Source organism: Halichoeres trimaculatus, unplaced genomic scaffold, assembly GCF_033239565.1.
Source record: "Halichoeres trimaculatus isolate MK-OKI-2021-1 unplaced genomic scaffold, fHalTri1.1 fHalTri1_scaffold_23, whole genome shotgun sequence".
Classification (NCBI taxonomy): Eukaryota; Metazoa; Chordata; class Actinopteri; order Labriformes; family Labridae; genus Halichoeres; species Halichoeres trimaculatus.
In genome coordinates, this window is record NW_027437201.1 from 23519808 (window position 1) to 23532500 (window position 12693).

The 12693-nt window shown below is 44.8% G+C and overlaps 1 protein-coding gene across 9 annotated transcripts in view; it reads left to right on the plus strand.

Moving 5' to 3' along the window:
- The window catches only part of ebf3a (EBF transcription factor 3a), a 33771-nt gene that overhangs the window by 7072 nt on the left and 14006 nt on the right, over positions 1-12693 (plus strand). For 4 of the 9 annotated variants that reach the window (XM_074663511.1, XM_074663518.1, XM_074663516.1 and 1 more), the window contains exons 2-9: positions 1193-1238; positions 2313-2520; positions 2602-3745; positions 6961-7117; positions 7346-7409; positions 7511-7566; positions 7652-7725; positions 7857-7925. In XM_074663511.1, coding sequence (XP_074519612.1) covers positions 3624-3745; positions 6961-7117; positions 7346-7409; positions 7511-7566; positions 7652-7725; positions 7857-7925 — 542 coding nt within the window. In that variant the 5' untranslated portion in view covers positions 1193-1238; positions 2313-2520; positions 2602-3623. Of the gene's footprint in view, positions 1-1192; positions 1239-2312; positions 2521-2601; positions 3746-6960; positions 7118-7345; positions 7410-7510; positions 7567-7651; positions 7726-7856; positions 7926-12693 lie in introns of those variants that run through there. The other 5 variants (XM_074663514.1, XM_074663513.1, XM_074663517.1 and 2 more) reach the window with 5 other exon arrangements.

The following is a 12693-nucleotide window of genomic DNA, read 5'->3' on the forward strand; positions in this document are numbered from 1 at the left end:
ACAGCCTAACAGACCACAATGAGGGCCCTTACAGCCTGGTAGACCAGACTGAGGGCCCAAATAACCTGAGAGACTAGTCTGAGGGCCTTAACAGCCTGAAAGACTGGACTGAGGAGTCTAAGGGTCCTTACAGCCTGAGAGACCAGACTGAGGGCCCTAAAATCTAACAGAACAGACTGAGGGCCCTTAATGCTTGACGGACCAGACTGAGGGCCCTTACGGCCTGAAAGACTAGACTTAGGGCCCAAATAACCTGACAGACCAGACTGAGGGCCTAGGTGGACTGTGGGTCTTCTTTGTTTTTTTTTGTATTATTCAAGTAGAAAATCTGTGTTTCCTGAACACACTGATTCTTGACATCATCACCTTTACCTGACTTTTAAGTAGGACTGCTGCGATGGGTAGGGTGAATCTATACACACACACACACACACACACACACACACACACACACACACACACACTCACACACTCTGCCTCTCCCCTCTTGGTGTCGCTCTTCCCTCGCTCAGCGCTCCACCTGCTGGGACAGAGGATATTCCCTGAACTGGGACGGCTGGAAATCCCTCTGCAACACAAACACACACTCAAACACACACTCACACACACACTCACACACACACTCACACACACACTCACACACAGAATGTAAAAGTGTTTTTCTGTTTGCGGCTGAAGGTCGAATGCTTTGTTCCTTTCATTCCCATTCTCTGTTTCTCTCCTCGTCTCATTCTCATTTGTCTTTTTTATTCTTTTTTCCTCTCGTCTGTTTCGTTTCTAATCCGTCCATCCTCTGATTTCTTCTTCTTCTCGTTTGTCCATTTTCTTGTTCGTTCATCTTGTAGTTTTTCCCTCTTTTCATCTTTTTATCTTTTGATCTTCTCATCCGTTCATTTCCTCATCCCTCCTCTCGGCAGAATCAGAAGAAATGAGAAAAGAAAGGAGGAACAGAGGAAGTGAGGAGAGGAAGAGGAGTGAAAAGATTTACTGAGGGAGGATAAAGAGTGAAGGAATGAGACCAGAGATTAAACAGAAACAGTAGAGTCAAATAGAAACCAGTAGAATCTGTATAAACTCCACCTGTCAGTCAGCGTCCAATCAGACGCAGCAGACGCTTTGATTGACAGCTGATCTGATAAACACACGCTCTTTGTTGAAGTTTGAACTCACCGTTTGTTTTTCCTCCTCACAGTTTGACAACGGATCAATCTGAGCTCTGATTGGCCGACGGATCGGAGGTGAGTGATGTCATAAGGTGTCCCTCAGTTCAGAGTGTGTTTAATGAGAGTTTGAGATCAGCCGAGGTCGCGTGTTTGATTCATGATACGGCTGTTTGGCTGTGTCGCTGGGAGTGTGTTAAAACTAAAACAGTGTTTAAACACAGTCAGTTTTTCTGTGTGTGTGTGTGTGTGTGTGTGTGTGTGTGTGTGTGTGTGTGTGTGTGAGACAGCTGGCCCTTCTGACTTTGCTCTGACATCTGGGAAACCCGCTGGTGTGCCGCCGTGAACGCTGGTTGATGTCGCTATTTAAATGCAAATGTAAGTGTGTGTGTGTGTGTGTGTGTGTGTGTGTGTGTGTGTGTGTGTGTGTGTGTGTGTGTGTGTGTAAAAAGGAAAAAAACTTCCCCACAGCAGGATGTGGAAGGTTTACCCAGCTCGACAAACGTCAGAGTAAGATAACGAGCGTCCTGATCGTCCTGTGAGGTCTGACGTTAAAACTTTATTCAGGTTTTCAATTTGTTTGTTTCTGATTTTTAAACAAATAAACAAATAAACAAACAAACAAACAAATGTTTAACGACCTTCGTTATTAAAAACTGTGGATCTGACCGTGTGGAGGTGACACTAATCAGGAGAAACAGATAAAACCAGGAGGAGCTGGAGAGAAAAACGTACAAAGACAATGAAACAAATTTTGAAACGATTCACAGAAATGTTTTGGAGGAGGAGGAGGAGGAGGAGGAGGAGGAGGAGGAGGAGGAGGAGGGGAGCCTCTGACCCCTCCTCCTCTGTAGGTCGGGGATTTGTCCCGTAAGGAAGCCTCATTTGGAAACCAGATTGCCGTCTCCTCCCCCTCCTCCTCCTCCTCCTCCTCCTCCTCCCTTTGGACTCAGAGACGTGGAGGTTTTAAAATGTTGGTGAGCGGGGATGAACCAGGAGCACGTGCGCCTCCTCTTTTCATCAGTTTCTCCTCAGCTTGAGTTTCATTGTTTTCTCCTTCTTCCTGTTCATCCTTCCTTTCCTCCTCCTCCTCCTCCTCTCCTCTGTTTCTCCTCTCCTCATGGTGTTCCTCCTCGGTCTGGACTCCCTCAGAGCCTCAGAGGCCTTCATCCCGCTGAAGACAGGAAGGAGTGCTTTTACTCTGAAAGGCTTGACCCACTTCCTCTTCTGAGTCCGTCAGAATGAGTCAGAAACATCGAACCGTCTCCTGGCGTTCCTCAGGGCTCCGAGCTCAGCCCGCTGGATTTCGTCATCTCCACGCCGACCCGTCTCCTCATCCTCGGATCCTGGCGTCTGTGAGGTAAAGAAGCGTATCGTCTGCGTAAAGCTTGATTCTGATTCTTCTTCGTTGGTGGTTTAACGGCAGTGACCTGACACACAGCGCCCCCTGCTGTTCATCAGTGGGAGCTCTTTACAGCAGGCTTTTATTCTGAAGTTCAGTCTGAGTGGCGTCCCCCCTGAGCATCCTAACCCTAACCATCAGCCTGGCGTCCTGACAGCCAATCAGAGCGGAGCACATGAAACCAGTCAGCCCAGTGGGACCAGTTCAGAGAGAAGGAGGATGGAGCACAAGGACGCTCCGTCTCCGGTTGGTTGGTCCGAGCGCCGCCCCCTCCCCCCTCCTCCCTCCTCCCTCTGCCTCCATCTCTCCCTCTTTCCTCCTTCCTCTCCTTTTCCTCCTCTCTCTCCTCACACACTCTCACCCTCGCACCGCTCCCCTCCTTATTTGGGCAGGCCCCGCCCCCCGCCATGTCGTCAGCGGCTCAGAGGAAGACCCGTGGGGTTTTTGGGTTTTGGCGTCCAGTCCTGTGGGGCCGCAGGGCTGAGAGTTTCTCCTCCGCTCCTCATCCCTCCATCCCAGCCCTCCTCTCCTCCTCTCTTTGGGGAAAAGAAAAAAGACGCTTTGCTCGCGCTCGATTCGCCGTCCGGACCCGGCTCTGTTCTTCCCTCGATTTCTCGTCCTCTGAGGATTTTATTTTTCTTTTCTTTCTTTTTTTCTCCTCGTCCTCCTCCTCCCTCCTTCAGCCCGGGTTTCAACATGCCGGCGAAGACGGAGAAGTTTTTAAAAAACCTCAAACCCTGAAATAAACTGAGAGGGAAGCAGCGCTCACTTTGTCAAAGTTTGAATAAATCTGAAAGAGATAAAGTTAAATAAAGTCTCATCCTCCTGCTGCACAAACCTCCTCTTTCTTCTTCTTCTTCTTCTTCTCCTCTGGTCCTCCTCGCCCCCGTCCTCTCCGGCTGGTTTGAGACTTGGAGACGTTTCCATGTTGGAGGAACTGACGGAGCAGACGCTTCGCTCCGTCCTGTAGAGACCTGGACTCCTCTTTTTCCCGCTGATTTTTCTTCTTCTTGACTTTTTCACCCGTCGTTTCGTTGTGGTCGGAGCGTCGGGGCCCCCAGATGTTCGGGATCCAGGACAACCTGCCCCGCGGGGCCACGGCCGGCATGAAGGAGGAGCCGCTGGCTGTCCGCTCCTGGATGCACTCGGCCGGCGTGGTGGACGCCAACACGGCTGCTCAGAGGTAAACTCATCGCTGCTCACTGCGCCCCTGAGGGATTCTGGGAGCTGTAGTCCCCGAGGACAGACAGCGGCTCAGCTCGCGTGCTTAGATCAAGAGGAGACGGCTTTAAAGATCAGTCCTCTGCAGCTCAGAGAGACTCAGGCGTGTTTCTGATTCAGATCACAAAGATTCAGCCCGAGAGGACGAGACCGCTCCTCTGTTTTCACTGCGAGGAGAAAATCACAGAATTTATGACGCTTTAATGTTTCTGAGACCAAAAGTCAGGAAGAAAAAAACTGACGGAGCTTTAATCAGAAAAATATCTCAGGTGTTTTTAGCTCAAATGTGATTTTAGAGGAAAAATAAAAATAACCTGAAACATTTTCTGTGGCAGCGTCTGTGGAGGAGAAAAACTCCAGACTTTAAGATGATTTCGTGATTAATGTCATTAAAGTTATTTATTTAAGTTATTATTTTTTATATTCATCACATCTCTTAAAGCTGTTTATTAAAGTTAGTGTTTTTATTATTTTAATTACAGTTTTAATGTTAATCCTCAGACGTCTGAAGGTCGTTCACAAAGTCTGCTGAAAGTCTCAGAGCTCGCTATAAAACATGTTTCACACACACACTGATCTTAAAGTTTGTTTATTAATAACACACACTTTACACTAAAAAATCCTATAATTAAATATCACACACTCTGCTTTAAAACTACATTAATAACACACTTTTATTAAGAAACATTTCTGCTTCAGTTTGCAGTGAAGATTATTTCTAAATGAAGGGTGAAAAAATTAAAATGTTTAAATCCTTTAAATAAATATCAGTGAATATTTTTTATTTTTATATTTAATAAAATCTGAAACTCGGCTGAGACGTGCGGACGTTCACTCTCTGAGCTCCCACATTTTTTTAATCCCCCAAAAATCAGTCTAATTTTAATTTTCCACATTATAATAAACACAAAAACGATATTTTTATTTGTTTGGTTTAAAATAGAAATAATTCTTCCAACACAGAAACAGACGCTCGGAGATTCAGGAGGATTTTCACTCAGAGTATTTTCAACTATAAACTCCCTGATTTCTTTATTTCAATTCAAACTTTTCAACTGTGTGTGTCTGTTTTTATTTTTCATTTCATTTCAGAAAACATTTCTTAATTTCTGAATTTATTGTTGAACATGAAAAAGAAACATTTCACCTGGCAGGAAAAAAAAAGAGTGTGTGAGGAAATCAGGAAGAAGCAGAGTGTGTTTGAATAAAGGAGGATTTATCGAGGTGTTGGAAACATGTTAAAATCACATTAAGAACATATTAAAAACATGTGAAGTGTGTGATGTTCAGTCCAGCGCCCCGGCAGCGTGAGCGGGACCTGAGCTCTGTCACAGCTTCGTTTCTCACACATGATTTTTAAAGAGACGTCAGAAAAAAGATTAATCAGGTGAAAAAGTGAAAATCTGACCTGTGAGCGTCGCTGAGTGAAACTGAACGATGATCACTGGAGCAGGAAAAACCTGATGTAAATGATCTGCTGTTAATATTAACACACACGGTTAAATCTACAGAATGATCCTTTAAGTTTATAAGACAGAAAACTACTGTGACTCATTCAGATTTATTACAAAATGTTATCAATCGATCTTGTTTCTATAAATGCATTTGAATCCAGACTGAGAGCACATGAGACAGCCTCCTCTAATTGTAAATGTTTTTTTTAATATTAATTCTGATTGTAAATCTCCATAAATTAACTGTGTAACTTTGCTGCCTCTTGGCCAGGACTCCCTGGAAAAAGAGGGTCTTAATCTCAATGGGACATTTCTGGTTAGATAAAGGTTAAATAAATTTAAAATAATAAAATATGAGTTCATAATAAAATGTAAGTGTGGAATAAAACAATTGGTGAGATCTGTTCAGCGTCAGAAACTGCAGTTTCCTCTTTAACTGTTTTAATTTTTTGACTCTTTTTCACAGTGAGAGTTAAATAAATAAACAAACTAAGAGTTTAATTAAACGTCTGCTTTATTAGATTTATTTATCTGGCTCTGATAGTCAACATTTAAAATATTTCACATTAAAATAAAAAAAAAAGGTTCAACAATTATAATTTATGATAAACATAATGACAAAGATCATCAAACATGTCAGTTAATTAAAAAGATGTTTATATCAAACATGTTATTGTAAAATACGTTGATTTAAAACACTTTACAGTTAAGCACATTAATATATTTCACAATTATGGCAAACATGTTAATTAAAAGCATGATTTTATTAAACACATTATTGTAAAACATGTAAATTTACAATTTAATCACATGTTAATGGCAAACGTGTTTATGTTAAACACTTTCATGTAAAACGTTACTGTAAAAGACATGAATTAAAAACATGTTAATGTGAAAAAACGTGTGATATGTTAATGTTAATAATTAAAAAACACCTTAAGCTTTTTAAAATTATTATTATTAACATTTTTTTTAATCGATTTTGTTTTTATTAATCTTGATTTTAAGCTTGTACAGCACTTTAGCTGACTGCAGTTGTTTTAAAATGTGTTTTATAGATAAAGTTTGACTTGACTTAATATAAAACTCGTTAATTTTAAACATGTTGATGTGAAAGTGAATAGAGTAAAAAGTTAATGTGAAACATTCATTATTGTCTGATTGAACCTTTACATTAATAATGAGTTAAACATTATTTATCTTCATGTTTTAAAACATTTATCACACACATGTGGAAACTTCCTGTTAACATTTTATTCATTCATTAGTCTTTAAAACATCTGAGTTAAAACTGTCAAACCTGAGTAAACAGGGCTATTAAAGATGAACCCATCAGAAAGACTCTGATGGTCTTTCCTGTCGAGGTTCAGAGAGCAGGGATCAGCCGTGCTGGACTCTGTGAGTCTGACTGAGCCGGACCTGTTTAACGATGAGGTCTGCGTCTGCTGGAGGTCAGAGCTGCAGTTTGACTCCGTCTCCTGATGAATATGTATGAAGAGAGTTCACGCTGAATTTAGAGACTCTGCTGTCTCTGAAATTCCCTCGTGTTGTTGTAAACATGATTCATTCATGTGAGGTTAAAGCCTGAAGCTTGGTGTGGCTGCACGCTGCACGCCGCACGCCGCACGCTTAGACCACAACCTGAACGTGGCCTGATACAGAAAGCTAATGATGACACCTGTCTGTCTCTCTGTGTCTGTCTCTCTGTCTCTCCGTCTGGCAGCGGGGTGGGGTTAGCTCGCGCTCACTTCGAGAAGCAGCCTCCGTCTAATCTGAGGAAATCCAACTTCTTCCACTTTGTGTTGGCGCTGTACGACCGGCAGGGTCAGCCGGTGGAGATCGAACGCACCACTTATGTGGACTTTGTGGAGAAAGAGAAGGTGGGACATAAAACAAGCGCACCTCATAGTCTCACACACACAGACACATCACACCTAAAAGGGGAGGAGCTTACAGCAGGTCAACCTAAACACGACCGTTATCACATGAAGAACAGTCAGGGGGACGCAGGTGTAGAATCCAAACACACCCTGAGCTCACAGGCTGAGGTGGAGAAACCAAACGCACCTTCACGTTCTGAGGGTTTGATGTGTCTTTCTGTGTCTCAGGAGCCGGGTGGAGAAAAAACCAACAACGGGATCCACTACAAGCTGCAGCTGCTCTACAGTAACGGTGGGTGCGCTGGATTTACTGCCCGGGTCAGCCCTGAGGTCACCGACCATGACACGTGAGTCAGATAACGCCACAGACAGTAAAGGTGTGTTTGCTTTCAGGAGTGAGGACGGAGCAGGATCTGTACGTCCGACTCATCGACTCTATGACCAAACAGGTGAGAGCGCAGAGTCCCAACACACACACACACACACACACACACCTGAGTAAACACCTGAGCTTCACACTCCCATCTCTTTCAGGCCATCATCTACGAGGGTCAGGACAAGAACCCAGAGATGTGCCGAGTCCTGCTCACACACGAGATCATGTGCAGGTAAGACCAAAGTGTTTGGTCCAGACACACCTGAGGAGAGTGTGTACCTGTGTGTGTACCTGTGTGTAACTCTGAGAAACAAACACCTGACAGGTGAAGCGCTCATTATTCCGTCTGTGTCTCTGTGTCAGTCGCTGCTGCGATAAGAAGAGCTGTGGAAACAGGAACGAGACGCCGTCAGACCCTGTCATCATCGACAGGTACACACTCACACACACACACACACACACACACACACACACACACACACACACACACACACACACACACAAACACTAACACACACTGTGTTATCAAACAGTATGCAACGCATTTGGTGAATCTCCACCTTATTTCAATAACAATATATTACAGCTCTACGTGTGTGTGTGTGTGTGTGTGTGTGTGTGTGTGTGTGTGTGTGTGTGTGTGTGTGTGTGTGTGTGTGTGTGTGTGTGTGTGTGTGTGTGTGTGATAGTGTCAACACCTGAGGACAGAAACAGAATGAGTCTTCAACAAACAGCAAACAGGTGTTTCAAGCAACAATCAGCTGACTGTAAACAACGACAAAAATCAGCTGATTGTAAACAACAACAAAAATCAGCTGACATTAGCTGATAATGATAGTGATGATGATGATGATGATGATGATGATGATGGTGATGGTAGACCCCCCCTCCTCACCTGTTTCCTGGCGTCAGGGTATTTTTGGGACACGTGGCGTCTCTCTGAGGGTCTGTGGCGAGTGCAGCGTGGGATTCTGGGAGGACGGCGTGCTGTCAGTCATTTAGCAGAGAGGTGTGATTTCCCTTCATGCTGCAGGTCGGCTCTGGATGGAATCTCATTACGCGCCGTGTTTCGGGGTGACTGACAGCAGAATAATGTTTGGGGCCCCAGAGGCCCCTGGCCGGATAAATGTTAAATGTATGAACGCAGAGGAGCCGATGGAGACGAGGACGAGACGCTGCTTCTCCCTGAGACACACTCTGAGAATGAGGAGTGACCCTGAACGCATCACTGCTGCTGTCCCTGGGTCCAGACTAGGAGGGACAGGAGGAGACAGGAGGAGACAGGAGGAGACAGGAGGAGACAGGAGGAGACAGGAGGAGACAATTTGAGACAAAGAAGACAAGAGGAGATGAGAAGAGACAAGAGGAAACAATAGGAGACAAAAGAAGACAGGAAGAGATTAGAGGAGACAGGAGGGTACAAGAGGAGACACGGAGACTAGAGGAGACAGAGAGGAGACATAAGGAGAGACAAGAGGAGACAGGAAGAGACAAGAGGAGACACGGAGACAAGAGGAGACAGGGAGGAGACAAGAGAAGACAGGGAAAGACAAGAGGAGACAAGGAAAGACAAGAAGAGACAAGAGGAGACAAGGAAAGATAAGAGGAGACAAGGAGAGACAAGAGGAGACAGGGAAAGACAAGAGGAGACAAGGAAAGACAAGAGAAGACAGGGAAAGACAAGAGGAGGCAGGGAGAGACAAGAAGAGACAAGAGAAGATAAGAGGAGACAATGAGAGACAAGAGGAGACAAGGAAAGACAAGGAGAGACAAGAGGAGACAAGGAAAGATAAGAGGAGACAAGGAAAGATAAGAGGAGACAAGGAAAGATAAGAGGAGACAAGGAGAGACAAGAGGAGACAAGGAAAGACAAGAGGAGACAAGGAAAGACAAGAGAAGACAGGGAAAGACAAGAGGAGACAAGGAAAGACAAGAGGAGACAAGGAAAGACAAGAGGAGACAAGGACAGACGAGAGGAGACAAGAAAAGACAAGAGAAGACAGGGAAAGACAATAAGGAGACAAGAGGAGACAGGGAGAGAAAAGAGGAGATGGGGAGATGAGAGGAGATGGGGAGACAAAAGGGAAATAATGAGAGACAAAAGGAGACATTGAGAGACAGTAAGAGACAGAGAGAGAGGAAAAAGAAGACACAGGGAGAGACATAAGGAGACGAGGAGACAGGGAGGGGACAATGGAAGACAATGAGAAACAAGAGGAGAAAGGGAGACATGAGGAGACAGGGAGGGAAATAAGGAGACAGGAGAAGACAAGAAGAGACTGGGAGGGACATAAGGGGACGGGGGAGACATGAGGAGACAGGAAGAGGCATAAGAAGACAAAAGGAGAGGCTAGGGGAGACGAGGAGGTGAGAGGGGACAGGGAGAGACAGGGAAGGACAAAAGGAGATGAGAAAAGACTAGAGGAGATAAGGGAAGACAGAAAGAGAAAGGGACAGGAAACAAGAGAGGAGAGACAGGAGGAGGTGAGAGAAAAAAATAGGAGACAAGGAAAGACTGGAGGAGACCAGGAGAGACAGGAGGAGATGAAAGACAGACTTTATTTTTCCTGATGAAACCTGGTTGGTAGCTTTGACCCAGAAGTCAAGGCGTCTATGGTCTAAGTCGTCCAAACACCTGCCCAGGTGTCCAGGTGTCTCAGTGTGTGGGTGTGTCTGGTTTGTCCAGGTGTCAGATCGATTCTTTCATTTGTTGATTTATGACTTTCAAAAAAGTAATATGTTTTTTTTTGCCCCTTTATTGTGCCACACAAACCAAACTGACACACACACACACACACACACACACACACACACACACACACACACACACACACACACACACACACACACACACACACACACACACACACACACACACACACACACACACACACACACACACTTTGGTTTGATTGACAGCTGTGTTTGTATGTTTTGTTTATTGTTTTTTGGTGTTAATGAGCTCTTAACGAGGTGTCTGTTAACGAGCTGATGGAGCTGCGTTTAACCTCCTCTGATGATGTCATTGACGTCACCTTGAGCCCAGGTGTGTGTTGATTTGAAAGTTGCTCTGTGTCTTTGATGGTTGCTGATTTAGTTGCTGATCAAAGCTGCTCTTCAGCCGGCTGCTCTCCTTCATGCTCTCTTAGAGGGCGTCAGACTCGTAGTCCCGGCTTCGCTTTAATTCCTCGTCTGCTGGAAATTAAAGTTTGGCGTTTTTAAATTGTCTTATTTCCTGTTTCTGTCCGTCAGATTAACCAGAGCGGGCAGAACGGGAACCTGTCCTAACAGGGACATGGAGGACTTAATGAGAACCTGCTCCACTCAGAGGAAACGCTGACAGCTCTCTCAGCTGCTCTCTGATTGGTCGTCACTCTGTGCTGGTTTCTGATTGGTCAGAGGCTCTGGCTGTAATCTGAAGTGATGGGGTGACAGGAAGCAGTCAGCGGGATGTTAATGTTTACTGGGCTCAAGAGGAAACACTCACCTGTCTGACAGGTAGACATCAGCTGATTCTATAAACCCTGACGGGCTCAGTGTCTCGCCGCAGAGCGCCGGCGTTCCTCAGGGCTCTGTTCTGGGTAAAAACATCTTTCATTGGTGGATCAGATGTCTGCGTCCACTCACTCAGCTCACACACATCTGAAGTCGTTTATGTTTGTCAGAGTTTAGGAAGCGCGACCACGACCTCTGTCCTGCTGAATGCGCTCCGACTGCATCGTTTACTCACAGAGGAGCCCCCTGGTGGAGACACAGGGAACTGCAGTTATAAAAACAGTGTTTCCACACTGTTTGCCAGTTCAGGCCTAAGAGAGGAGAGGCAGGAGAAACAGAAACAACCAGTGACTGAGGAGGAGGAGGAGGAGGAGGAGGAGGAGGAGGAGGAGGAGGAGAGGAGGAGTTGTCTATGTTCATTTAACTGTGGAGAGGGAGATGATGGACTCTTCATTATCTAATTCAATTATCTCCTCCTCCTCTCGTTACACCACAGCCTGGAAATCCAGGACCAAGATCCTCAAGGCCTGGATAGATGTGTGTGTGTGTGTTCATTCATTTTTACGTGCTTGTGTGTGTGTGTGTTTGTGTGTGTAAGATTGACAGCTGACATTAAGTCGTTTAGTAGTAAAATGTCAGACTCTGAATCTGCGTGTCTCTCAGTTTGACCCCGTCTGTCTGCCGTAGGAGGAGCTCAGTCTGTCAGACAGCACACGTATGTTTAACCTGGACACACACACACTCACACAAATGACCACACTGTCAGGTGATCTCATTCAGACAGACGGATAATAATTATTTATTATTTCTGTGTTCACACATGACTGAGGTTCAAGTAAATAAAAATAAATAATAAAAGACAAATAAATATTTCTTTTCCTTCAAGAGTCTAATCACTTCTTGACTCTACCTCCCGACATATTTTACAATCCCTGAAAAAAAACACGAGAACGTCAGCTGTCAATTATCATTAAACGTGACGTAAAACCTCGTTTTTAACATCTAATAACTAATGAAAAAGAAACTTTTTAGAAAAAAGAGGACTTGAACACAAGACAGCCAAATAACATCCGAGGAAAACTGGTGTGTTCGTTTTTTAAAGTTTGAACACAGCCCATCTGGAATGACTGGGGAGATGGATTTTTTGACATATACTGCAGCCAGCCACCAGGGGGAGCAGTTTTTGTGAAGACCTCACTTCCAAGGTGTTGAATCCTCTTAAGCCGACAGATCCCCAAATAACCAAGACGAGCCGTCCCACTTTTTTGTCACCCTTTCGTATGGGTGCCAGACTGAACCAATCTGCTCTCAGGAGGTGGAGCTACAACACTGCAGACCACTGATTGGTCAAAAGAATCGTTGCTTACTCCGACAGCGGCACACAGTCTTCTCTGAAACAAAGTTTGATTGTTCTTTGTATCAAAGAGCTACATGACAATCACAAAGAGGACGAAATGCTGCATGTCTTCATCGTTGCTCTTTGTTTACTGTGTTGCGTTTTTCTTCTTCATTGGATTTATTAGCGGGGTAGCTCTTTGATACAAAGAACAATCAAGCTTCGTTTCAGAGAAGTCTGTGAGCCACCAGGAGAAATACAGCCGCTGTCACACAGGAAGTGACGATTCTTTTGACCAATCAACAGTCTGCAGTGTTGTTGCTCCACCTTCTGAGAGCGGATCGGTTCAGTCTGGCACCCATACGAAAG